The sequence below is a fragment of the Meriones unguiculatus genome, chromosome 21 (genome assembly GCF_030254825.1).
Source record: "Meriones unguiculatus strain TT.TT164.6M chromosome 21, Bangor_MerUng_6.1, whole genome shotgun sequence".
Lineage (NCBI taxonomy): Eukaryota > Metazoa > Chordata > Mammalia > Rodentia > Muridae > Meriones > Meriones unguiculatus.
Window position 1 is genome coordinate 19,140,618 of NC_083368.1, and position 25,809 is coordinate 19,166,426.

Sequence of the window (25,809 nt, forward strand, 5' to 3'; positions counted from 1 at the left end):
ATACCTTTCACCTTTCACCTTCAAGGGGAAAGACTTAGCGACTCTTGGACTTTCTGGGAAGAGCGCTACAACCGTGGCCCACATCGTGGACATGTGATTCTCCCCGACTCAGAAAGAATGTGCGCTTAGGTCTCTATCGGTGACTGCACAGTCTCCCTAATTAGGTGAAAAGACAGATAGCTTTTAAGAGCAAGTTATGTCCTTTTCTTCTATTTTCTTTTTTGGACACTGATAAATAGCCTAAAGATACCATAGTAAGCTGGGTGTGATGGCACACGCCTTTTAGTACAGAGGCAGGCAGATTTCTGTGAGTGTGAGGCCAGCCTAGTCTACCTGGTGACTTCCAGGCCAGCCAGGGCTACATAGTGAAAGCGTGTCTCAGAAGACAAACAAAAGCGATAGTAGGAAGGCACATCTCTTTTAAAGGCTGATTATTCAAGCAGGAAAAAAAAAGTAAGGCTATAAATGGTTTAACTAACATAAGTGATCCGTTTAATAAAACATTATAAAGTATACACAACAGAGAAAATTAAAAAAAAAAAAAGTTTACAAGCGAGTAGTAAAAACAACCAATCCATTTAAAGCTGGCTATGTGAAGTTGATAACAAGTTCTAAAAATTCAACATTTTTTTTTCACACAATGCAGTATAGCTAGAAATCATTAACAGTACAGTTTCCCAAATCCTGAATGGGGGCGGAAGAGAGGTCTGAGCTTTTAAGAGCACTTGCTACTGTTGCCAAGTGCCGGGGTTCAATGACTAGCTCCCACCTCAGGCAGCTTACAATTGCATGTATCTCCAGCGGCAAGAGGTCCAACACCATCTTGTGGCATCACTGGGCCCTAGGCTGTGCCGCCCAGGTCTGGTGGCTTCTCTGCTTTGTCGGGGTGTCAGATGAAATTATTATATTTGGGGTATCCTGACCAGACATAAGCCCTAAGACATAACTAAGTGGCTTTCTTCTCTACCTCTCCTGGGCTTCTTTCTAAATGTCATTCTGGTTCTGAAGCCTGCCTGATTTCTCTGTCAACGTCGCCTGACAATTTCTAAGTCAGATTTCTTTTTTTTTATTTTTTTTTATTTTTAGTTTTTATTTAACTTTTATTAATTACACTTTATTCCTTTTGTATCCCCCCATAAGCCCCTCCCTCCCCTCCTGGTCCCACCCTCCCCCCCCCTTTCTGCATGCATGCCTCTCCCCAAGTCCACTGATAGGGGAGGTCCTCCTCTCCTTCTTTCTGATCTTTTTTGTTTGTTTGTTTGTTTGTTTTGTTTGGATTTTTTTTGTTCTTCTCAATGCAGTTTATTCAGGAACCTTGAACAATCTTCTGACCCTGGGGAAAGCCAGCCCACAGCTTAAATAGCCTCTGGGTAGCCAACCCCAGCGTGCCTCGTGGGCAATGCAGATAGGTCCACATACACGGAAGCAAGCCAGATCCTCAGCCTTAGCCAAATATGGAGTTGTTTGTGACAGAGAGCACTCACCATCGGGAAGGTGGAAGGCGGGAACCAGCTCCACCTTTAAGGCGCGGCATTACGCAGCTCTCTACAGTTCCCCCTTTTTGTTTTAGATGCATCAGGCAAGAGTAGAGGTCTGATCTCTGATATTAGAAATAAATTGGGACTTTGTACCAATGTTCATTTAGGTGTCATCCACCCAAAGAGCATCAGACCCGTCCGATACCTTTTTCTCAGAGGCGGGACCTGGGGCATCAACCCGCATGCAATCAGACATGCTCTTCTCTGGGTCGAAAGCGGCTGACCCTGAGTGCAGTGCTTAGCCTTGCATCCTGAGCATAACATTTCTAAAGCATTGCTGTGTTTTCACCGCTGAAATATTCTGTGGTGTTGACCCCGATTCTTTGGTAGTGCTCACATCTCAGCCCCAGGGTCATTTTAGATGAGTTACATTCAGATATCAGCATTTCAAAAACATGCCTCTATACACTACACTCTAGAGGAGCGTGGGTTCAAGGTCAGCCTGGACTCTGTAGTGAGCTTCTGTCTTCAACAAAGCAACATCAAACAAAGCAATAATAAACCTATAATATTGTTGGGTAAGAATTATGAGTATAGAATTGTATGATTACATTTTTTTTAAAAAAAAGCCTCCTAATTTGTAGAAGATACAAAGAGAATTGCTTCACCCTAAAACTTCTCAGTTTGTGTTCTGGGGGCTGAACCTCTAGCCTGGAGGATGCCGAAAAGAAACTCTGCCACTGAATTTTAAACCAACTCTCCCCCACCCACCTCTCTTTTAAGTTTAGGATCATCTGAAGCCTTTGAAGATTTTTTTTTTTTTTTACTGTGGTAAAATATATATATAACAAGAAGCTAGGGCCGGGCGGTGGTGGCACCTGCCTTTAAACCCAGCACTAGGGAGGCAGAGGCAGGTGGTGAGGCCAGCCTGGTCTACAGCATGAGATGCAGGCCAGCCAGGGGTACACAGAGAAACCCTGTCTCAGAAACCCAAACCACACCAACAAACACAAAAGACTAGGCTGAAGAGATGACGAGACAGTTAAGAATGCTCTCTGCCTTTGCAGGAGACCTGCGTTTGATTTCTAGTGTCCAAACTGTGGCTCACAATTGCCTGTAACTGTAGTTCCAGGAGATGTGACAACTTCCTCTCACCTCCGTGGGCTCCTGGATGCATGCTCTTCAAATACATACACTCAGGACACACACGCAGAGTTATCAAGAATAAATAAATAGTTTAACAAGGTATACCCCGTTCACATCACCATTAAAGTATACAGTGTAGCAGAATTAAATGAGCTCATTTTGCTCTGCAACGGTGACCACCTGTCTCTAGAACCTCTGGAAGCCTCCCCCTCATAAAGCGATGTCTCCCCCTCCTTTCCCCTCAGCCCTGCCAGCCTCTGTCACACCTGACCCTGTGACCTGCCTGTCTAGGTACCTCCCGTGTGCTGAGTCGTGCCGTTCAGGAGCATCTGCTTGGTGTAAACCTCCAGTGTTCACTGTGTTACAGAGTACAGTTGCTGTGTTGCAGAATGTTAAAAACCTCAACGTGTGTTCCCTAGGCGTCGGCCTGATGGTTTTTGGTTTGCTGTTGGGTGGCAAGGAGTTTAATGAGAGATTTAAAGAGAAATTGCCAGCACCCATTCCTCTAGAGTTCTTTGCTGTAAGTACACGAGAGGGGGTGGCCTGTTCAGCCCCTGCAGTCGGGCTAGGCCCCTGTTCCTGCAGGGGATTCTGGTGTGGGTGATAGAGGGACAGGGAGCCAGAGAGTCCTCCCCACGTCCTGCAAAACAATAAAGTAGTAAAAAGAAAACTGCATTAAAATGTAGACATTGAGCCTGGTGCCATGACACGTGCCTGTAATCCCAGCATTCAGGAGGCAGAGGCAGGTGACCTCTGTGAGTTCAAGGCCAGCCTGGTCTATAAAGTGAATCCAAGACAGCCAAGGCTACACAGAGAAACCCTGTCTCAAAAAAACAAACAAACAAAAACAACAACAAAATGTAGACATAGATGACTTTTAAAACCTAGGTGAAGATAAAAATGCACATTTTAACATCAGTTATCATGAAAGACCAGATTTGGCAGAATGTATTTTCCTTAAGTTTTTTTTTCATTATTTTTTTAAAGATCATACATTATTTTAATTACCCATAATAACTTCAATAGCTTTCCTTATTTTTATAAAGTGGCTTCCACTTTGAAAAAACAAAATTTCTCCAATTTTATTGTCTGGTACATGGAGAAGGCCTTGCACGACTGAAGTCAGGGTGGACACACTCCCTCACTCCTCTTCACAGAGAGCAGTCACAGAGCACCCAGTTTTCGTGAAGCTGTGACATCTTCAGAAGCATATGGCGTGAAGTGACATTCAAGCTAGCTCTGACTAGAAGTCTGCACAGCTGTGCTCTTTCCCTGTCACCCTAAAAATCCGCAGTGTCCGGTGGACTCCAGAGTAGAAGGTCTGGGCCCCACAAAGTTTTTTTTGTTGTTGTTTGTTTGTTGTTTTTATTTTTAAGTAACAGGTGTCAGACTGTCTGGGCCTAAAGTCCTAGCACTTGGGAAGTTCATGATTTCAAGGCTACCCTGGGGTACATATGGAGAACTTGGTTTTTTAAGAGAAAGAAAAAAACAGCAAAAGTAATGTGTGTTTGATATAAATTTAGAAGAGGGAAGCTCCAGCTGCTTAAACAGCTGTCTAACATAGCTCACAAAGAACTTAATCTCTTCCAAGCTTCAATATCCCACCAGTATCTTTTTTTTTCCCCCTTGTCTTCTGTGCTTTGGAATCTAATCCAGGGCTTCCTGAATAGGAATGGGTCTGCCCTTGAGCCACATTCTGACTCTTTCTTAGAATGTGAAAAGGCAAAAGAGAGCTAGCGATCACGGAACCTTTTCTCTGGGTGAGATTGGGTTCAGAACTGCATTTTGTACTTGAACAGCAAGAGATGTGGGGCAGCTTCGCCAGGCAAAGAGCACCAAAGCCTGCTGAGGGCCTAAAGGATGCTCATGGCCTTTCCAGCCTTGGGTACCAGTTCTGCCCAGATTCCTTCCAAAGATTCCTTATTGATTCATGGTGCTTTTTAAACTTCTTTCCTAAGTGGATGAGATGGCCTGGAAATCTGAGTTGGATCCCCAGGACCCCCACATTGTGGGAGAGAACACTGACTCCTGAAAGTTGTCCTCTGACTTCTATGAGTACCGTGTGGCATGTGCTTGTAATGCCCGTGCATCCAGAGTCAGACTCAATCAACAAAATATAACAACAACAACAACAACAAAAACTGAAGCAAATAGACTTCTCACCTATGCATTGCACACAGAGAGGAAAATAAAACATTCTAGGAAGTTTGACACCGGGATCTTCACGATTCCTTTTAAGCATGCAGTTTGTTTTTTTATGATATTTTTTTTCGAGTTTTTTGTTTTGTGGTCCATCTTTTCATATCAATGGGAAAACACAAAATTGAGCCTCCAGGTCCTTGAACTGTATTTGTTCTGTGACTTTAAATATTCTAGGCATCCATCCAGTTTCAGATGCACAAGAGATTCCATCAAAGTTGACAGACATAACTGTCACCACCATCACATCACCATCACCGTTCCACTGAAGAGAGACAAAGATACTGGTACCTCTAAGCCAGCTGTGCCTGACAGCAAGCTGACCTTACTAGCAGTTATGTAGAGGCCACGTCCGTAGGAGCTGCCCATCCCTGGAGCTCTCCTTCCTTCTCTCCTGGATAGCCCATTCCAAAAATTCTGGCAGCCATAGTTACTGGGGATAAAAGACGCTATCACGCCTTCTGTCCTGTTCTCCTGCTTGAAGGCTGTGCTCTGTAACTCCAACAGGGCAGAACCGCTCTGGCTGGCAAGCTGTGTGCCCTGAACCTGAGAGGACAACTATGTGCCCCTGTGGGGGGCTTCTGGCCTTGACCATGCTGCTGTCCTAGAGATAGCGACAGCAGCAAAAGGATTCCAAAACCCCAGGATGACAGGCTGACATTACCAGCCTCCTCACACTGATGGTATGGCCGACATTCCTTCTACCTGCCCCAAACTCAAGGTCAACCCTAGTGACGGCCTCCTCCCGCTGCGGTCAACTAACCGGATACCTCCACTGAGGACAGTACACAAGTGAAAGAAACCGAGTCAAGCCTTGAGCTGTAGGGCTTTTTGTGCGGGGAAGTCACGGAGAGAAGTTAGCTGGCAGCTGAGGAGTCCCCGCTTAGCCCTGAGGAGCGAGATGAGATTTCCCAATGGACAAATTCTTCGAGCCTCGCTTTTGTGGTGTGTCAGTCCTTGGCTCTAAGGTGTGTTTGGTTTGGTGTCTGTTGCAGGTGGTGATGGGAACTGGCATTTCCGCGGGGTTTAACTTGCACGAGTCCTACAGTGTGGATGTCGTTGGAACTCTTCCTCTGGGGTAGGAAAATACTTTAAAGAGAGTAACTAAATACTCGACCTTTCCCCTATCTCTAACTCTGCATGAAAAAAAAATCATCTTTTCTACAACTTTTCTTTTCAAGAGCTGGAGATTTTATAGGCTTGAGGGGGTGTGTGGGTTAAAAACTTGTAGCAGTTGGATGTGATAGCATAGACCTTTAATCCCAGCACGCAGGAGACAGAGGCAGGCAGGCAGATCTCTTGTGAGTTCAGGGCCATCCTGGTCTACATAGCAGGTTCCAGGATGCCAGAGGTGCGTATTGAGTCTCTGACGGGTGTGGGGATGGGGGCATAGCAAAATAAATAAATAAATAAAGATTTTTAAGCATTTTTAAAAGAGAGAGAGAGAGAGAGAGAGAGAGTGTGTGTGTGTGTGTGTGTGTATTCATTTGTACCCACTGCCTAGCTATCGTGACTAGCTCTCCTCTGGGCATGGGTATGCAGGTCAGCCTGGAGACTGCTTTCAGTGGTTCTGCTGGATTAGCGAAGGTGACGGCTAATCTCAGTTTTCAACAGGATCGAATCTAGAATCATCACCCAGACGGTAGGCCTTTGGGCATGGAGATCTTCTTGGTCAGATTAACTGGGGTGAGAAGACCCTCCCACTGTGGGTGGCACCATTCCCTGGGGCTGAGATCCTAGAAAGCACTCTTCAGCTTTGCCTCCTCACAGCATTGGCAGCGTAACCAGCCGCCTCGACTTCCCGCTGTCTTGAATTCCCCAAACTCCCCATTGTGGTGCTATAAGCAAAATAAACCCTTCCTGAGTTGGTTTTCACTAGCACATCTTATCACAGCCACAGAAAACGGAACTGAGACACTGGATGGTATTTGGAATTGTTTGTAAGGACCTCCACTCTGTTTTGTTTTGTTTCCAGAGCTGCCACCCCGTTTTGCAATCCTGCCAACGGTGGGGACTGGGTTCGTTTTTTCTTTTTTTTTTTTTTTCCTTTCTTTAAACTCTTCTTTAAAATCTCTCTCTCTCAAAAAAATAAAATAAAATCTCTCCTTGAGTGACACAGGAATTAAAAGCAAAAGACCTGAGCTCCAGCCTGAAAGCTGTATACCCTTGGCCAGATGGCTTCTCCTCTCAAAGCTCCTCACCTGCTGCGGGAGTGTGGCGGTCCACACTTGTCCCTGTGTCTGCAGGAGATGACCCAGGGGGGCTGGAGCTGGCACATCTCCTAGAGCTGGCATCTAAGGCAGGCTGGCTACAAGTTCCAGGGTTCACCCCAGTGGGGTTTCCAGTCTTAGTGTACATGCTGATTCTTCCCTTGCTTCCCCTATATTATCTAATTCCACATTTTTAACATGAATTATTCCTCTTAACATTTAAAAGAAAGGAGGGACTCTCCCCCTCTGCCTGTCTCTCCCTGAGCCTGGGCCAATGCTCTCTGGCCATCTCTCTCTGCAACACTAGCTGCGCCTCTTGTCTTTCTATGTGTGCACTAATGTTCTCTATCTCTGTCTCTCTCTCTCTCCACTTTCTCTTCTCCAAAACAATAAAGCCAGATGTGGCCAGATGTTGGACACTGAGGGAAGCTGTCATGTTCCATCAGGCTGTACCCAACCAGGAGTCTCCTGGGAGGCAGAGAGGCACAGGCCTTCACACAGACCTGCCTTGGCTGAGCCAGTACTTCAGGCAAAGCTTCCAATTGTAAACATCAAAGTTTCATGAGCATGTTTCTTGATAATGACTTGGGGTAGAAAACCGTAGCAAGGTAATAACATTTTTTTTTCAGCTTAGACTGAGAATTTGTGAAAATACTTTTATGCCCACCGTCCCACTTGAGGCTTGTAGCAACCGTATTGTCAACATATACCATTGTCCCTGTTTTTCATAAATGTTCATTTACCTTCATTTACTTGTCAGTCTACTTCATGCCTGCCATGAGCCAGGGACATGACAGTTACAAACAAAACAAACACACAAAGAAGAAGAAAGTCCTTGCTCTGTGGACGCAGTCAATCAGCAAAAATAAGTAGTGAGGGAGCTGAGAAGGATGCCGGGTAAGGGAAGGAGGCAGGTTGCTGCTTTGGGGAGGGTTTCAGGGAAGGTGATATTTGAGAGACTTAAGTGAGATGCCTCAGTGACTCATTCATGAGTCCCAGCCTGGCCCCAGAGCTTGGTCGTCTGATGCCCATTGTCAAGCTCTTTCCATTACCTCATCCGGACTCTCTAGCAGTGAGTCCTGTGATAAACATTAGTCTTTAATCAGACCAGCAGATAATCCTATTCAGTTACTAGTTACAAATAATTTAATTAAATGAAAAAGTCTTACATTTACATTTCTCCTTAAAAAAAAAAAACAAAACAAAACACTGGTAGGGTACCATCTGTGTCCCTGGGGCTCCTCCTCCATGCCTTCTCTCCCCTACAGCACTGTACCAGGAGGCACTGTGACTCCTTCCATCTGTGAGAGCTAAACTGTAAAAAGAAGACTACAAAAGAACTTTTACTCGCCTGTTTCAGTTGTCTTGGAGGCTTACTGCCTCCTTCTGCTAACCTATGCCTAGTCCTAGAAGCTTCTAGCCTCTGAGGTACAATCTAACCTAGGCCTAGAATGTTTTCTGCCTCTGAGAATTACTGCTTAATAAGCTCACCCTTTCTTGGTCTCTCTGAGCTCTAGCCTGGCTGGTTCAACTCAGCTGTTCAAACTCCTCTCCTAACTTATTTAATCCAGCTTTTCTCTTGGCCTCTAAATTGCTCTGCTTGGCCTCAATCTAACTCAAGAAATCTGTTCTAATCTCAATCTCCTGGATCATTCTCTGGATCATTCCGTCTTCACCTGATTTCTCTCTCTCTCTTTCTTTCTCTCTCTCTCTCTCTCCACAACCTGTCTCTCTATGACCTTCCCAGTATAACTGCTTCTTTCTCTCTATTGTTCCTTAAGTAGCTTCCCTTTCCTCTCTCTTCTCATGAGACGGAACACCAACAGCACAGGCCCTAAGATCAACAATCAATAAATGGGACCTCATGAAACTAAAAAGCTTCTGTAAAGCAAAGGACACTGTCTTCGGAACAAAAAGCCTAAAGATTGGGACAGGATCTTCACCAACCCTATATCTGAGAGAGGGCTAATATCCAGAATATATAAAGAACTCAATAAATTAAACACCAACAAACCAAGTAATCCAATTAAAAATGGGGTACAGAGCTAAACAGAGAATTCTCAATAGAGGAATATCGAATGGCAGAGCAACACTTAAAGAAATGTTCAATGTCCTTAGCCATCAGAGAAATGCAAATCAAAATGACCCTGAGATTTCACCTTACACCCATCAGAATGGCTAAGATCAAGAACTCAAGTGACAACACATGCTGGAGAGGATGTGGAGAAAGGGAAACCCTCCTCCATTACTGGTGGGAAAACTTATACAACCACTTTGGAAATCTATCTTGTGCTTTCTCGGACAATTAGAAATAGCACTTCCTCAGGATCCAGCTATAACACTCCTAGGCATATATCCAAAAGATGCTCAACCATACAAGGACATTTGCTTAACCATGTTAGTAGCAGCTTTATTTGTAATAGCCAGAACCTGGAAACAACCTAGATGTCCCTCAACTGAGGAATGGATACAGAAATTGTGGTACATTTACACAATGGGATACTACTCAGCTACTAAAGACAAGGCCTACTAGGCCTTAAAGACAAGGCCTTGTCTCTCTCTCTCTCTATCTCTCTGTCTCTCCCTCTCATTGCTCCTTAAGTAGCTTCTTTTTCCTGTCTCTTCTTGTGAGAGTTGGGCATATTCTAGTCTATCAAATCTCTCTCTGATTCGTCACTGTTTCTGCCACTCAATTAAACATCACTTTCAAATATAGGTGCTTCCTTCTACAAACTAATTTTACCTTCATTGTTTGGGATTAAAGGCATGTACCACTATGCCTGGACCAAAGCTTTTCTTTACCTGAAGCTTGCTCTATACCAGGCTGGCCTTGAACTCAGAGATCTGCTTGCCTCACTTTTCTGGATTAAAGGTGTGTTTGTATTCCAGCCGAACCACACAGACCTAGAAGATCTTCAGAAGTGCTCTTTTGCCAGAATAGTCATGTTCTGAATTAAAACAAGTGTTCCAGACTACAACATTGAAAAAAAGCTGGGTTCCCCTTTGCATGGTTCGAGAAGTCACTTTCTGGGCTCTTTCAGTTTCCATGTGAAACACGAGGAGAAGGAGGAGGAGGATCTTCTCCTTTCCATGTTGAAACTCAGCTGAGGGGACCATAACACAGGGAGAGCAGAGGGAGAAGTGCGTGTGTTGCCATGTCAGTAAGTCTCCACAGTGCAGCGCTTGTCCAAAAAAAACACCCTTCACCCCAAGCCTGGTTTAGCTGCCTGGCATCTGTGTACTCCACCCACCCTCTCCTCTTCCTAGTTTGGGTCTTACACCTGCCATCAGGTACCAGGTTCCTCTGCTGTAAACAGCTGGACACCTGGTCTATACAGATAACCCATCGCATTAGAAAGCCCCTGCAGCACGGATCAGGAAAGAAGGTGGGCAGCAAGAGGGCCCTTCTTGTGGCCACATAAAAACCAATAAGTACCTGATCGCTAGTATCCTTGTGTGCAGATGGTGCACTTTCACCTGTTCTGCTCCACTCTGAGCGCTTACCCCTGCTGCTCACAGCACTTGAGTGAAAGTCCTCCTTGGCTTTTCAGGCTACTCCCTCCTGCCAACCCGGACACCAGCCTCTTCCACCTCGTGTATGTGGATGCCATTGCCATAGCCATCGTTGGATTTTCAGTGACAATTTCCATGGCCAAAACCTTGGCGAATAAGCATGGCTACCAGGTTGATGGCAATCAGGTAAAAACCATCAGTGCCCATGGGTGTTTCACTGGGATGCAAGCACCGAGCTCTGCTGGAGACAGCAAAGGGACTAGCTTGGTAGAAAAGCCTTTACTCTGATGATGGCTATATTAGATATATTTGAGGCATATTTATTTGATACTTCCTCTGTCTGTCTGTCTCTCTCTCTGTATCTCTCTCTCTGTATCTCTCTCTCTCTCTCTCTCTCTCTCCCCTTCTTTCTCCATTGTTGCACACAAGGTTTGTAGCTAATGAGCTGAAATTCATTATGTGGCCCAGGCTGGCCTCAAACTCACAGCAATCCTGTTTCAGCTTTCTTAGTGTTTGGATTCTGTATTCTCTTTGCTGCCTTCTTTTATAACAGAGCTTCAGGTAGGTATTTTTTAATCCAAGCACCATGATCTATAATCTTGTTGTATTATCTGTTTTAGTTCACTACATTTTTTTTCACTTTTTATGGCAAATTCTTTTCATATGATACAAAACAGCAAAAGCTTAGCATAGAATGAGAATCCTTTCTTTCTGAGAGAAGTCAAACAAATACTTCTGTTTGTTTGTTTGTTTGTTTGTGACAGAGTCTCACTCTATGACTCTCTTTGTCCTGGAACTCACTATTTAGACCAGGCTGTACTCAAATGCACAGAGATCTGCCTGCCTCTGCCTCCCGAATGCTAGAATTAAAGGTGTGTGCCACTACACCTGGCTAGCAGATTCTTTTTGACGTCTTGTTGTTTACACCATGGAATGTTGATTCCTTTAGAAGCAGGGTCTCTGTAGCTAGCCTGAAATCCACCATATTAACCATGTAACTCAGGTTGGCCTCAAACTTGTAACCCTGCCTCAGCCTCCAGAGTGCTGGGATTACCGGCATGTACCTACAAGTGTCTAAAGGAACCAACCTAGAATCCCAAAGCAGCCCTAAGGGCAGGACTCACAGATTCTAAGAAGGCATTGGCATGCACTTCCTCATGAGTAACCGGCCAGACATCTGAGAGATGCCAGTAGTTGTGTGTCTAGAACTTTCTCTTTTGAAAAGTATTTTCTCAGCTTTATGCCGTCTTTTTTGAAAGCGGTGTTTGTGTAGAAAGTGGGTTTGGGAAGCAGGGAGCAGGGAGGAATCACATCATTTGTCTCCAGCACTACAGAAATCCAAACCATTTTTCTCCCATTGTACAACATGCCCTAATTCCAATCTTGAACTCACAGTAAAGCATCTGCCCAGGGAGGGAAGGGGGCCTTCCCGGCTGAAGGTGTGTACCCAGTGCACTTCCGTGCTCTTCCCCAAGAGTGACCTGTCTGTTGCCTTTGCTTTGTTCCCACGGGAAAAAGGAGCTCATCGCTTTGGGGATATGCAACTCCATCGGATCTCTCTTCCAGACCTTCTCCATTTCCTGCTCCTTGTCTCGCAGCCTTGTTCAGGAGGGAACTGGAGGGAAAACACAGGTGAGTACACAACGGGGCTCTAAGAAGCAGCGCTCTGGGTAGTGATTAAATGCCAGTCTCTTGATTCTATTCTGAATCCAAGCCAAGCTACTCTGCCTGCAGATCCGTGCTCCAGTGAGCCGGGCAGCAAATAAAAGAAAGGTATGATTGGTTGAAGCAAATCACCAAAAGAAAATAAATAAATAAGTAACCTGAATCTATAGGAAAGAGGTACATTCTCCAGTGAAACTGGAAGTTGTATGACAGTCTATTTGCTGCAGTAAAGCTTAAATGTTCAGACACAGGCTTTTTCTGCAGGCCTGACACTGAGCCTGGCCTCCATCCAATGGAACATTCATACAATAAGTGCTTATTCTTTGCACCATCCAACATGGCTGTCATCAGCAATGTGCAGCTCTTGAGTGCTTGAAATGTGGCTGTACAACCAAGACCTTTCATTTAATTTTTAGAAACTGAAATCATGACATGCAATGGGTAGCCACCATACTGGGCAGCAAATGCTAGTCTGAGCTCTTCTGTTCCGGAAGCTTAGGTTGGCACCCAATGTCTTTCTCCACCCCTGACAAGAGCCTTTGACCAGGAGGTTTAAGCAGTTCAGTTGCTGCTTAAAATCTGTAAGAGGAACTCGCTGTCAAAGGAGGAAGGGGCTACAGGTGTAAGTTAGAGGCAATGAGCTGGAGCTGAAAGTGTATGGAATAGTCTGGAAGGCTTCTTTAAGCCAGTATGGTCCTGATTTTTCCCACAGTGAAAACGGCAAAAATAAGGTGAGCCTGTGGCTGCTTTTGACTCTGGTCTAAAAGCCCCTTCCGTGTGTCCTCTCTCATCCAGCTCGCAGGTTGCTTGGCCTCGCTGATGATTCTGCTGGTCATTTTAGCCACTGGATTCCTCTTTGAGTCATTGCCCCAGGTGTGTGGTGTGGGCTGGATGGGAGGGGCTTTCATGCTGTTCTGTCTGTTTGGGTTCCAGCAGCTATCTTGAAGGGTTTTGGGGTTTTTTGTTTTTGTTTTTGTTTTTTCCTTTTTAACTGTAACATCAGCATGGAAGTATGGAAGGGGTCATGCCTAGGACTAGATCCTGCTCCATAGCCTACTGACAGCTGTATATCTTTTTGCTCCTGGTCACACTTTCCTTATCAGCAAAGTAATGTTTGGGCTGGCTGACCCACAGTGTACTTCTGTCTCTGACCTTCCATGACTTTACATTTTCATTAAAATTCTGAGGTGACTTGCAGCAGGATATTTATTTGCTGGTTATATTTAACCTAAGAGAAATCAGAAGGAAAAGAGAGTCATAAGGAGAAAGAGCATAACTGAAAAATAATTTCTGCAATCACAGATTTTATTCCGGACCTCTCAGCTATCATGTAGGTTTTCTGTTAGGGTATATCCCTAGTTTTTAATTTTAAATAAGCAAATGCTGAAAGCCCAGGTGCCCCATCAGGAGTAGGTGGGACAAGGGGTGGGAAAGGCGGGAGGAAGGTGGAGAGAAGCCAGCAAAGGTGGCGCGGTGGCTCTGACTGAAGGGCGTGGTGGGTGCTGTGTTGCAGGCTGTGCTCTCGGCCATTGTGATCGTGAACCTGAAAGGGATGTTTATGCAGTTCTCAGATCTGCCCTTCTTCTGGAGAACCAGCAAAATAGAGCTGGTGAGTAAAGGTGGCTGTCAGCTACAGGTCACTGCAGTGGCTACCTGCGGTCTGAATAAAAATGTGAGAAGGATATTAATGCAGTTAATTGTTGTGTAATTCAGTTCATTGTTGTGTTATTCGAGTGCATGTGTTTGTGTGTGTGTGAGTGTCTTTCTGTGCACGTGTGCATGTCTTTGTTATGGAATTATTAATGTGATTCTCTAGAAGCTTTTTGACTTTCCTGTAGACCATCTGGCTTACCACCTTTGTGTCCTCCCTGTTCCTGGGCTTGGACTACGGACTGATTACTGCTGTGATCATTGCTCTGCTGACTGTGATTTACAGAACCCAGAGGTGAGCGCCCTTCGGAAATGGTGCAAGCGTCCCATTGAAGTTACACTGTGACTTTAAGCATAGACATGGTAAGAGTGGAGTCAAATAATGTTCTGTTGTGGCTGAAGAAGAACCTCATGGTAGGACTCGTGCCTGGCATGTTCAAGGGCCTGGATTCAAGTCCCAAAGCCTGAAAACAATGGGAAAAATAAAAATAACTCCATGAAGTTTTGTCAGATGCTCTGCTGTGTCACAGTTGAAGACCCAGAACGGTCTTGTGCTAAGAGCATGCTTCTCACCCTCGTTCCTGCTGGCCTGGCACAGGGATGCACTGGCTTGTATGCCCACTTCTGTGTGCATCATGTTTTAGCAATTCTCTTTGGTACCACATGCTGACCTGGGCTCTGACGACATGGTGGGAACACTGACATCTACTTCAGAGGTTTCTAGCTGTCCTTCCATCTTAAGCCACCATGCCCTGTTGGCCCTTCTTCCTGGTAGGAAAACTGACCCCACTGGGAGAAATAATAAAATAATAAATAAAATAATCTTTCAGAACAAGAAGTTTACATGGGAATAAGGGGTGCAGAGATGAAGGCATTCTTGGCAACACCACCACTCAGTTAAGAGGGTGCCCTTCTCACCTGCAGCGCCCAAGGCAGTCTGCCTGTAGTTACAAATCACATGATGGTCCTTTCAGTTTGAAAAGCTCCTTTGGGTGGGAGTATTGAGGGATGTTAACTCTTTACCTGCAGAATGGTGAGTGTTCCTGCTCTCTAGGTAGGAAGAGAATATTTTCATCATTGGAATCAGAACATTAAAGAAAAATGTTAAGAACATATGTTCTAAGTTGACAATATAATTATCTACATCTATCTATCTATCTATCTATCTATCTATCTATCTATCTATCTATTGTTTTTTGAGACAGGGTTTCTCTGTGTAGCTTTGGCTTCCCCAGACTCCCTTTTTGTAGACCAGGCTGGCCTGAACTCACAGAGATTCGCCTGCCTCTGCCTCCCAGAGTCCTGGGAACACAGGTGTGCACCACTGTGCCTGGCTAATTTAACTATTTTTATTAACAAATTTTAACATTGTTGTCCATCTTTTTCACCTGTTTTATTTTATTTTATATGTACAAGTGTCTTTGCCTGCTTGTATGTCTGTCTATGTACCATGTGCATGCCCAGTGACTGTGACACCAGAGAAGGGTGTTTAATTCCTCTGGAACTGAAATTGCAGACAGTTGTGAGCTGCCTTGTGGTGCTGGGAATTGAACCCAGTCCTCTGCAACAGAAGCAAGTACTCTTAACCACTGGGCCATCTCTATCCGGCCCCCTAATGTCTTTTCCCCTCCTTAATGAAGCCTTCCCTGTTACCATGAGCATGTCCTTTCCAGTCCTCCGCTCGAAAATGAGCAAGCAAAAATCCATGTCCTTTGACAAGCCACAGGGAATCTGAGATGTGAACTGCTTGTTTTCTTTACTGAGTAGAGGTTTACACTTTCTTATCATTGCGTGGGCAAGGGTTGTTCTTTTCTTTGGTTTTGTTTGTTTGTTTTAATGGTATACTTCTCTGTCTTCCTTAAATAATTAGTCTTGAATTTTCTGCCCTGTCCTTTGGGATTTTGCAGGTTGGCGCTAGGGAACTCATCACTCAGAATGCCCAGGGACTGTACCACCCACAATGGGCTGGGCCCTCCCCATCAATCACTACTGCAGAAAATCCCTTACAGCCAGATCTTATGGAGGCATTTATTTTCAACTGGTGTCCCTCTAGCTTGTGTCAAGTTGACATGAAACTATCCAGCACAGGCATGTCCCAAGCACTCAGGTTCCTACCAAGCACACAGCTCTGAGGAGAAATCACTGCATGCAACAGCCATTCCTAAGCATCTTTTCCATGAACTGTGGGTGCTATTGATGTGATGGAATCTTTCTTTCATCCACAAGCTCATAGGCAGCTTTATAAAGCATAACAACATAGTTATAATCTTTCTTGAGTTGATATTTGTTGATATCTGCTATGCTTTTGGAGAGACTACATCTTGAACTATTGTAGTCAATAAGACATCATCCTTCCTGTCTGCAAGTTGGTCTTCCCCTGAGGATGACAGGCATGTAATAGTGATAATACTGACGTGGACAATGATGATGAAGAGTGGTAGTAGTGATTATAATTACTTATGTGCAGAGTTATTGATAAATATCAGTGCTTTATGTCACTCCACTGTCACACCCTGATGACTGTTAGCATCTCCATTTTCACACATGTAGAAGAAACTCAGTCCTAGGGTGATTGGGGAACCTACCCAAGTCATAGCATGTGGTGAGAGAATGATTTAAATGTTTTGTTTGGTTTTGTTTTAATGGATCTAGAGGCTGCTGGCTGTCCCAAGACTCACTCTGTAGATCAGGCTGGCCACAAACTCCACCTGCCTCTGCCTCCTGAGTGCTGGCTTTAGAGGTTGATTCTTAAACCAAATTTTATCATCTTCATAAAACTGGAACATATAGCTACACGTGTGACATTAGGAGTAGGCGTGGCAGACTGTGACAATAAGCAAATAAAACCCCATCGCTATTTTTGGAAAGAGACCTCTTTGTTCCTAGCATCCACTGGAGAGTACATGGGGCTGGACTCTGCTGGGTTCAGTCGGTTCTAGACCTGCACAGACAGGGTGCCCAAGCACTCCACGGGGTCAGTATAGCCCTTTCCTCCATCTGCCCATTGAGCTGTTCCCTCCTTCTCTCTACAGTCCGAGCTACAAGGTCCTGGGGCAGCTCCCTGACACCGATGTATACATTGACATAGACGCATATGAGGAGGTAGGACCTTTTTCTAATATCTTAAATGATTGTAAGCATGTGAGTAGTCATGTGTATACTCACAGTGATGGAGGGAAGAGAGAACTCGTGATCAGTGTGAAAAGATGAAGCTTTCATCTGGACTCTGGTTTTGTATTCTATACTGCATGTTAACCGCTCCACTTCCTGATGTTCATCTTTAACGATAACAGGTGCATAAAGCACACACTTAAAAAACACTGAGGCCGAGAAGATGGTTTGTATGTGCATGGTTTTCTTTTGATACATTTAAGCCAGTGGAGAAATACTAGTTTTTCATCATGTTAAAAATCTAGGTGGTAATATTACAGCATTCTCCTGCTTCATCTTTAATAGTTAAAATTATAGCTCCAGAGTTCTTGAATTCTGGATGTTCTTGTCTTCTATAGATTCTCAAAGACTATCAAATCTTTGAAATCTTTTGTCTATTTTCTGCTTGGGGAAAAAAAAATCTCAGATTCACTATAAAATGTTTGGAAATGAGCCTGGTGTTAGTATAGGTAATTTTTCTATTAAATTACTAAACTCTAAATGGAAACTCTGGGTTCCATGAGGCTTCTTGAGGAAATGCTCACTCTGCCTCATTTGAGTTGAATTGTGGACATAACCAAGTCTTCATTCACCTCATGTTTCTGTGGTCCACAGCCAGCAGTAGCCTGGTCTTTCTCACCCACTTAATTTTCTCCTTTGGGTGCCCCCCACCCCGCCAGCTCTTCCTTGTGTTTACTGATTAAAAAAAAAAAAAATGAAGCAAAGCCTATCTTGTATAATGAAGAGGAAGGTATGTGTTTCCTAAGCTTTCCAGTGAGGTGTGGCAGCCCTTTCTGAGGTCCAGGCTCCTTGTGGGGCAGAGCTAGGAAGGTTGCTTTGACCCAGGAGCTGAAGGCTAGCCTGGGCAACAGTGTCCTAAGAGCCCAACCTTTTCTTTGTACCTCTCTTCCTCCAAGAGTGACATAATTTTATCTAAACATGGTAAGAGGATCCTTCACAGTCTGTGTTCTTCTTCATGTTGGAGGAGAGAGCTGACTGCAACTTTGATCCTGAAACTTCCCAGGTGTTACACTCACCAATGTTTTACTTCTCAGGTGAAAGAAATTCCTGGAATAAAAATATTCCAGATAAACGCCCCAATTTACTATGCAAACAGTGACTTGTATAGCAACGCCCTAAAAAGAAAGGTGAGCCACCTTCTGTTTATTCGTTAAGAGTAATGAGTAAAAAGAACAAAATTTAAAAATTTAAATTAGAAATTGAAAGTTGATTCTTTCTGAGGAGGGCATGGTGGGTTAGAAGGGATAGAAGGGTCACTTCTCTGCCTCAGTACACCTACTAGAGTAAAATACAGTTTACTCTTTTGAACATTTTTAAGTGTACCAGCCAGTGTCTGGCATTTAAGACATTCCCATGGTTGAAACAATCATCACCACTGTTCATTGCTTTGTCATATGCACACATCAAAAGAGAGAAAGTAATGTCACTCTAGGGATCCCATGGCTCACGATTAAAGCTCAGCTCCTCTGCCCCCAAAGACAAGTTTAAGAACTGAAGAATTCTAAGTTTAGTCAATACCACTGTACAGGTTTTTTTATTATTATTATTTTCCAATTCTTTGGTGTCTGCTAGTCTTCAAAAAAGACTCAGACCAAGAAAAACAACTAACGGTCTTTCAGGGAGTCACTCAGTTCAGGGCCTCCGAGGGAAGGGCAGAGCAAGGATTGAACATAATGTTGTCACAGAAAGCAATTGACCAGGGGGGAGTGGAAGATTTGATGGCTTTGGGGTGAGTCCTGGGCAGCTATAAAGTGACCTTGCATACATTGTCTTTGTAAAGACTGGTGTGAACCCAGCGCTCATAATGGGAGCAAGAAGGAAGGCCATGAGGAAGTACGCAAAGGAAGTCGGAAACGCCAACATTGCCAACGCAGCTGTTGTCAAAGTGGTAAACCATCCTGCAGTTTTGTTTTCCTCTTGATCTGTATGTCCTCCATCTTTAACCATGTTAAAAGTCTAAACGAAGCGTGAAGTTGCAAATGCGGGGAAGGGTCTAGGTTTCCTCTGTATAGTATAAACATGTAGTAAAGCTGGGTGTGGCAGTACCTGTCATGAGGCAGAGGCAGGAGTTCAAGGCCAGCCGTGGCTATATGGAGAGTTTGAATCCAGCCTGGGGTACATGAGCTCCTGTCTCAAAAAACAAAATAAACAAGAATGTGACAAGGTCAATTACGAGCATGTTTATGAAACAAGTAGTGAATGCATTGTAGAAAATTAAAATCATACAATGCCTTAATAAATTTGGCTGCTATACTTTGTTATTCAGCTGATAATTCAAAATGCAGAGGCTAGTTTTTGCTCTTTAGACTTCCGGTAACTTGTGGCCTGTCATACATACATATAAAGGGACCTTTATAAATTAGGAGAAATGTAGGGATAATGACTAGAAAGTATAAAACAAAGGGGCATGTGTATGCCCAAAGAAACTTAGCTAAATCTAAATAAATGTACATACTGTTTTTTTCAGAACACATGGGCTATTTCGCATTATCAATCTTTCCCACAGAAAGAAAAGTTGTTTAGAAAATTTATGGCTTATGGGACTGGAGAGGTAGCTCAGCAGTTAAGAGCGTTCACTGCTCTTCCAGAGGACCTTGGTTCGACTCCAGCATACACCTGGTGGCTCACATCTGTCTGTACCTCCAGAACCGGGTGGCGGGGGTGGGGGGGTGAATCTGATGCTCTCTTCTGACCGCCCTGGGTACTGCAAGTACATGATGCACAGGCACACACACAGACAAATGACTCAGACACATAAAATAAAGTTAAATTTAAGAACAGAAAAAAAAACAAAAAAACAAAAAAAAAAACCTCATGGTCTCATTTTGGACATAGGATGGAGAAGTAGATGGAGAAAATGCTACGAAGCCCGAAGAAGAGGATGATGAAGTAAAATATCCCCCAATAGTCATCAAAACAACATTTCCTGAAGAGCTGCAGAGATTTATGCCCCAGACAGAAAATGTCCACACTATCATTCTAGACTTCACACAAGTCAATTTTATCGACTCTGTTGGAGTAAAAACCCTGGCTGTGGTAAGTACCACGGGACAAGTCATTCCAAGTCGGCACGCTCTGGCATTACCCTCCGTCATCTCCAGAGCAGGGACTACAATCCCTTGTTGATCCTTACTTTGCTGTAGTTTTTGAAACTTTTGGTTATGGACATTTTTAAACATAGAGTATGGCATAATGATCCCCACGCAACAATCCTCCCTCAGCTCCGACAAGTAACAGTTTTTAGGCCATCTGACTACCTGAATTCCCAACACCACTTTCTCACATTGTGAAACACAGCCTAGATGTCCCATTATCTGTACTTATCCTAGTATCTAAAATATTTTAAAATCATTATCATAATATCCTCATTTCACCAAAATAAAACTTAATAATGCTTTATTCTCTTCATTGTCATTGTCAGTATGGAAACCAAGTAAGTTCAAAATTCTTTTAGCTCATTAGCTTAAAGATGCGTAATTGTTAACCCTGCCATAGCACGAGGAAATGAATTTGTGTGCCTCGTGCCTTTAAATACATATTGGTAGAAAATGGCTTCCGCATGGCCAGGGGTCAAGGAATAGTAAACTTTGTTTTAATATTATTACAGATGGTGAAGGAATACGGAGATGTTGGTATTTATGTGTACTTAGCAGGATGCAGCCGTGAGTATGCCTCGGGATGGGAAAGGTTATTTTTAGATAGATTTATTCATTGTATCTGTATTGGTGCTCTGCCTGTAGATGCACCACGCGCATGCCTGGTGCCTGCAGAGGTCAGGGGAGAGGCATCAGAACCATTGGAACTGGAATCAGGAACTGTTGTGAATCACTGTGTAGATGCAGAAAATACTCTGAACTTAGGAACATCCAGCTCCTAGATGGGCAAAGTTTTAGTATTTTCACTTTTTTTTTTAAGAATTAACTGCACCTGTAATTTTTTCTGATAATTTAAACTTTCTGTAGAAAAAAAATATTTTTCTAAAAAAAAAAAATCACTGTAAGTCCAGTTTTGAAATCAGCTAGTTGCAGGCATTGAGATGGTCTTCTGACCTAGGGCTGGAGGACAGGAGCTGCACTGTTATTTTTAGTAGCTATACTACACAGGAGTCATAATTCTATAAATCATTCTGCATGTTAGGATTTCCTCCCAAGTGCTGGGATTAAAGATGTAAGCATGGTGGCTCACACCTCTAATCCCAGCACTTGGGGAGGCTGGTGGATCTCTGTGAGTTCAAGGCCAGCCTGATCTACAGAGTGACTCCAGGACAGTCAAAGGCCACACAGAGGAACCCTGTCTCAAAAAACCAAAACCAAAAATGATTGCCACCGTACCTGGCCTACGTTTAGATTCTTACTGAGAAATCATGGAGGAATATACTAGAAAGAAATGTCATTTCCTGAGACTAAGACTGTGACAGGATAGAGACAAACTAGAGTGAGACTCACATAGCATTTGAATATTAAAACTGGGACTTTAAATATTCCAGTAATGTGCAGGGTGTGGCGATGCACACCTTTAATCCCAGCAGTTGGGAAGCAGAGGCGAGCAGATTTCAGTAAATCTGAGGGCAGCCTGAACTACTTGAGTTCTAGCAAGGGGTACATAGTAAATATATATATATGTACATATGTATACATATATATGTATGTATATATATATAGTGTATGTGTGTTTAATGTGATACCTGATCACTTGGGAAAGGCAGAGGTGGGAGAATCAAGAGTTCAAGGCCAGCCTGGGTTACATGAAAACCTGCCTCTAAATTAACAAATTAATGTTTTTAAACTGTGAACAAATTGCTTTTAAAATCAAAATGTGGAATATGAATTTTTCTTTTTTCTTTTTATATAGCACAAGTCGTGAATGACCTCACCCGCAACCGTTTCTTTGAAAATCCTGCCTTAAAAGAGCTTCTGTTCCACAGTATCCATGATGCAGTCTTGGGCAGCCATGTTCGAGAGGCAATGGCTGAGCAAGAAGCCTCAGCCCCACCTCCCCAGGACGACATGGAGCCCAATGCCACACCCACCACACCCGAGGCATAAAGGGCCTGCCTGGGCCTGTGCACCTCTTGAATTCTGAACTTACATGCTTTAAATACCAGGCCTTAGGTTTTCTTCTACCCAACCCCCAACCCCCAAGGAAAATGTTAGTAGTTATGGCTTGATTTGGAGGGTGAATGATGTGTAGTGCGATGTATCTCAGACTTGTGTTATTTTATCTGAATAATTCAAAGATTAAGTGGCCTTTCGCACTTATGTAGTGATGTTTGTATTATATCTTAAAGTTATTTTTGTTTTGTTTTCTCACTCCTGATTCTGTTATCTGCACAGTAGAGTGCTAGGTTATACTATACAGCACACCAAGGGGACTAGGTTACAACCCCACTGTTAACAGAATTACACACACGCCAGCACTCAGGTGCCACAGACAAGATTAGCATTTCACAGCTTTTATATCTTATGCGGCACCTGTGGAGTAGAGGTGGGAATCTGTCCTTCCACTGTATGGGTCCCAGGGAACAATCTTAGGTTGTCAGGCACAGTGACTGTCTTTACCTGCTAAGCCATCTCACAAGTCCTCAAGGTCATTTCTGGCTAGGTAGGGAATTCAAGGCTGGCCTGGGCAACATGAGACCCTGTCTCAAAACAAACAACTTTGGAGGTAGGGGTCACTTAGGGACCATGGCAGCTCCTGGGATGGTCTCCCTGCCCAGAGGTGTCTCCACAGTAGCCTCATTCTAGGGTCTTATTCAGCCAGGCTTCCCCAGCCCCACCGTGAGGACATGGAGGCATGGAACCTTTCGGCAGGTGCAGGGTACAGGGGCTTAGTGGGTCTCCTTCCACCGCCTGAATGCAAATGGTTTATGTTAACACAGGCATCTCCCATGTTGGTCTGGTAGCAGTCAAAGCCATCAATGCAGTTTCTTAGTAACTTCACTAATGATTCAAAGTTGACCCCTTCCTTCTTCCCCTGGCCTGCATGAAACAGATTCACATCCAGGTATTTCTATACCGGCATCACACACAAGATCAGATGCATCTGCATTCTGACAGACTGCCTTCTGAAGAGCAAGAGTTACAGACTTAAGCTTACAGTAGAAGCCTTTGGAAAAGGCCTACATCAGGAGGCCCCTGAGTAGAATCTAAAGCTTTAAACAACGTTACAAAATACTTAGCTGTGTATTCCTTAGCACCAGTATCAAGTCCTCCTGACCTATAAACAATGTTCACCAGAGGGCATTTATTCTACATTTCACCTGCTTATATTTTACTCCCAATTTTTCCATTTTTAGCTTTTTTTTAGTAGAATCCTACTATGTACATAAAAACACTTGTTTCCCAAGGTTGAAAAATAGCTGTTTTATTATGATCTGAAAATGTCAAATAATATTCCATCAGTATGTAAATACATCCAAATATTTTACTCAGAATTGTTTCACATGGAAAATTTCTTGACCTTTTGAAAGTCTTAACTTTTTTCTCTCTTCCGAACACTCAATGTATGTGCCTGCCTGTCCTCTGTGGGCCTTAATAACCACTATTCATAACTTACTATGCTTTTCTGACTTATTCACATTATACAGCTGGCAGGCAAAGGTGGGTAAAGGTGTCAGCCAAAGCTGATGACCAAAGTTCATTCCCCGGGACGACGAGGTCAAAGAACCAACTTCCCCCAAAGGTCCTTAGGCCTCCAAATATGCCGTGGCATATACATCCCACACACACCACATACAAGTTTTAAAACTGAAAAATAAATGGGCCTTATGGATGACAGATATAGGACTTAAGATTTAGGCCAGCCTTGACTCATGGCAGTATAGAAAGGTGGTTTTCAGGAACGTCTGAGAAATTGTTGCTCTCAAATCCTTATCGTATACTTCATGAAAGGATAGAATGTATTTTTAAAACCAAAAATGAGGGCCAAGAACACTCCAAAGCACGGTCATAGACCCTGAATACTACAGCTGCTATGAGGGTGGAACCAGAGAAACAGTTAATGGGCATGGACTCTTCAAGCCTTGGGAGCTGCTCATTTTGTAGTTTTCAGTGTCTAAACTGTCTGTTCTGTGTAGTTTCATCCTGTATAGTAGAGAAAGGGAGTACCTGACGCCAAGTGAGAGTTTTGAGGATATCAATCTGGCTTCTTGTGTGCACGAAGGGCAACAAACACAGAGGACCTTCTCTGGAACAACAGAGGTGTGCTTTCTACATGATAGTGATGGTTGGGTTCCCCTATGTGGGGAATCAAAGATGAAAGAGTCTGCAGTGGGTGGGAAAGTCCTTAACTATTGCCTAACTGGTTTAAAGATACTAAATCAATTTAAGCTTTAAAATGAAACCACTTCCTTGAGCCTGTACGATTCTGTCTTTGTTTCAGGAATACTTTTATAGGATTAAGCATACTGAAATTCATAAATGCTAAAAGTTTGAGAACTGAAAATGTATTATTTAATTCTTCAAATATATATCCAAATATAAAAAACCCCTCAAACCCCACCAGCAAAACTGTCCAAGTTAACACTACACCATGGAGGATATAGACTGGGACAGAAACAAGTTGGAACATCTTAATTACACACATACACACATCTCAAGACACTGGCATGAATTTGCTTTCCTGTGAGTACTTCAGAATGGTTTGCTCTGTTTCATATAAGCAAGACTAGAGCAGAGTTAGAAATTACCTTTTCCAATCAAAAATCAAGGAAGAAAGCACACTGTATTTTATGAACGGCTCTACTTGAATACTTTCATAGGCTTAACTTTTCAGTGTAACACAGCAACTTTCTTCTAGTCTCAACTTTTTCTTCTAACTTAAAAAATGTACACAGCTCTTGCTATTTTGCTATTTGTGAATATTACACTTCAATAAAAATACTATTTATTGTGTTTTGCTTCAATATTTAGGAGAGTAAGACTTGGGGGCTGGGGAGATATCTAATTCCACATAGAAAATTTGCTGTGTAAACCTGAAGAGCCAGTCTGATCCATAAGAATCCAAATTCTTAAGGCAGGTATGGTGGTACTGGGCAGAGATTTGGGGAATCCCTGGCCCTTCCTGGTAAGAACTCTGTCCTATTACCAAAGTCAAAAGAAATAGGGTACATAGCTATGGAAGCTGACTTCTGGCCTCCACACACAGACACACACACAAGTGACTTGGTGATAGTTGCACAAGAAATAATTTTAAAAGAGATGAGTTGAAGAGTCAAACTCACCTTTGTTTTAAAAATAACTCAAGTCAGGCCTGGAGTAGGGCCTTTAATCCTAGGACAGAGGCAGGCAGATCTGAGTTCAAGACCAGCCTGATCTACACAGTGAGTTCTTAGATAGCCAAGACTCAGAGATACTCTGCCTCAAATCAAGTAAATAAGTAAAAATAACTTAGCACAGACAAGAAGCTTAATCAGAGCTTTACCAATTTTTAATCACTAAATATATTTTTCTATGAATTTACCATAGTTCTGAATTTTCTAAATCCTCACACTTTACCTCCTTTTACCTCCTACCATTTCACTGTTCATAAAAACCACCAATTTTTGACTGATCTGAAACTGTTCAAATGGCAGAAGGCAATATATTAAATGCTGCTTTCATTTAAAAAAAACATTTGTCCCAAGCTGGAGTATATAGTTCAGTGGTAGAGTGTTTGCCTACCATGCAAAAGCTCAGTACTAGGCACAACCAACAAAACAAAGACCAGTTTGGCCAAAAGCTTACTACAAAAAACCTTTACTATGAGTGAAAAGCAAATGTGGCCATGTACCCATATGG

The 25,809-nt window shown here is 43.3% G+C and overlaps 1 protein-coding gene across 3 annotated transcripts in view; it reads left to right on the forward strand.

Moving 5' to 3' along the window:
• The window catches only part of Slc26a5 (solute carrier family 26 member 5), a 46,394-nt gene extending 24,076 nt beyond the window's left edge, over window positions 1-22,318 (forward strand). For 2 of the 3 annotated variants that reach the window (XM_060373931.1, XM_021647654.2), the window contains 13 exons: window positions 2,992-3,144; window positions 5,819-5,901; window positions 10,585-10,732; window positions 12,065-12,178; window positions 13,007-13,084; window positions 13,725-13,820; window positions 14,050-14,156; window positions 16,894-16,963; window positions 18,067-18,159; window positions 18,813-18,920; window positions 19,868-20,068; window positions 20,640-20,694; window positions 21,884-22,318. In XM_060373931.1, coding sequence (XP_060229914.1) covers window positions 2,992-3,144; window positions 5,819-5,901; window positions 10,585-10,732; window positions 12,065-12,178; window positions 13,007-13,084; window positions 13,725-13,820; window positions 14,050-14,156; window positions 16,894-16,963; window positions 18,067-18,159; window positions 18,813-18,920; window positions 19,868-20,068; window positions 20,640-20,694; window positions 21,884-22,077 — 1,500 coding nt within the window. In that variant the 3' untranslated portion in view covers window positions 22,078-22,318. The remainder of the gene's footprint in view (window positions 1-2,991; window positions 3,145-5,818; window positions 5,902-10,584; window positions 10,733-12,064; window positions 12,179-13,006; window positions 13,085-13,724; window positions 13,821-14,049; window positions 14,157-16,893; window positions 16,964-18,066; window positions 18,160-18,812; window positions 18,921-19,867; window positions 20,069-20,639; window positions 20,695-21,883) is intronic. The other variant, XM_060373932.1, reaches the window with a different exon arrangement.
• The last annotated feature ends 3,491 nt before the right edge of the window (window positions 22,319-25,809 follow it).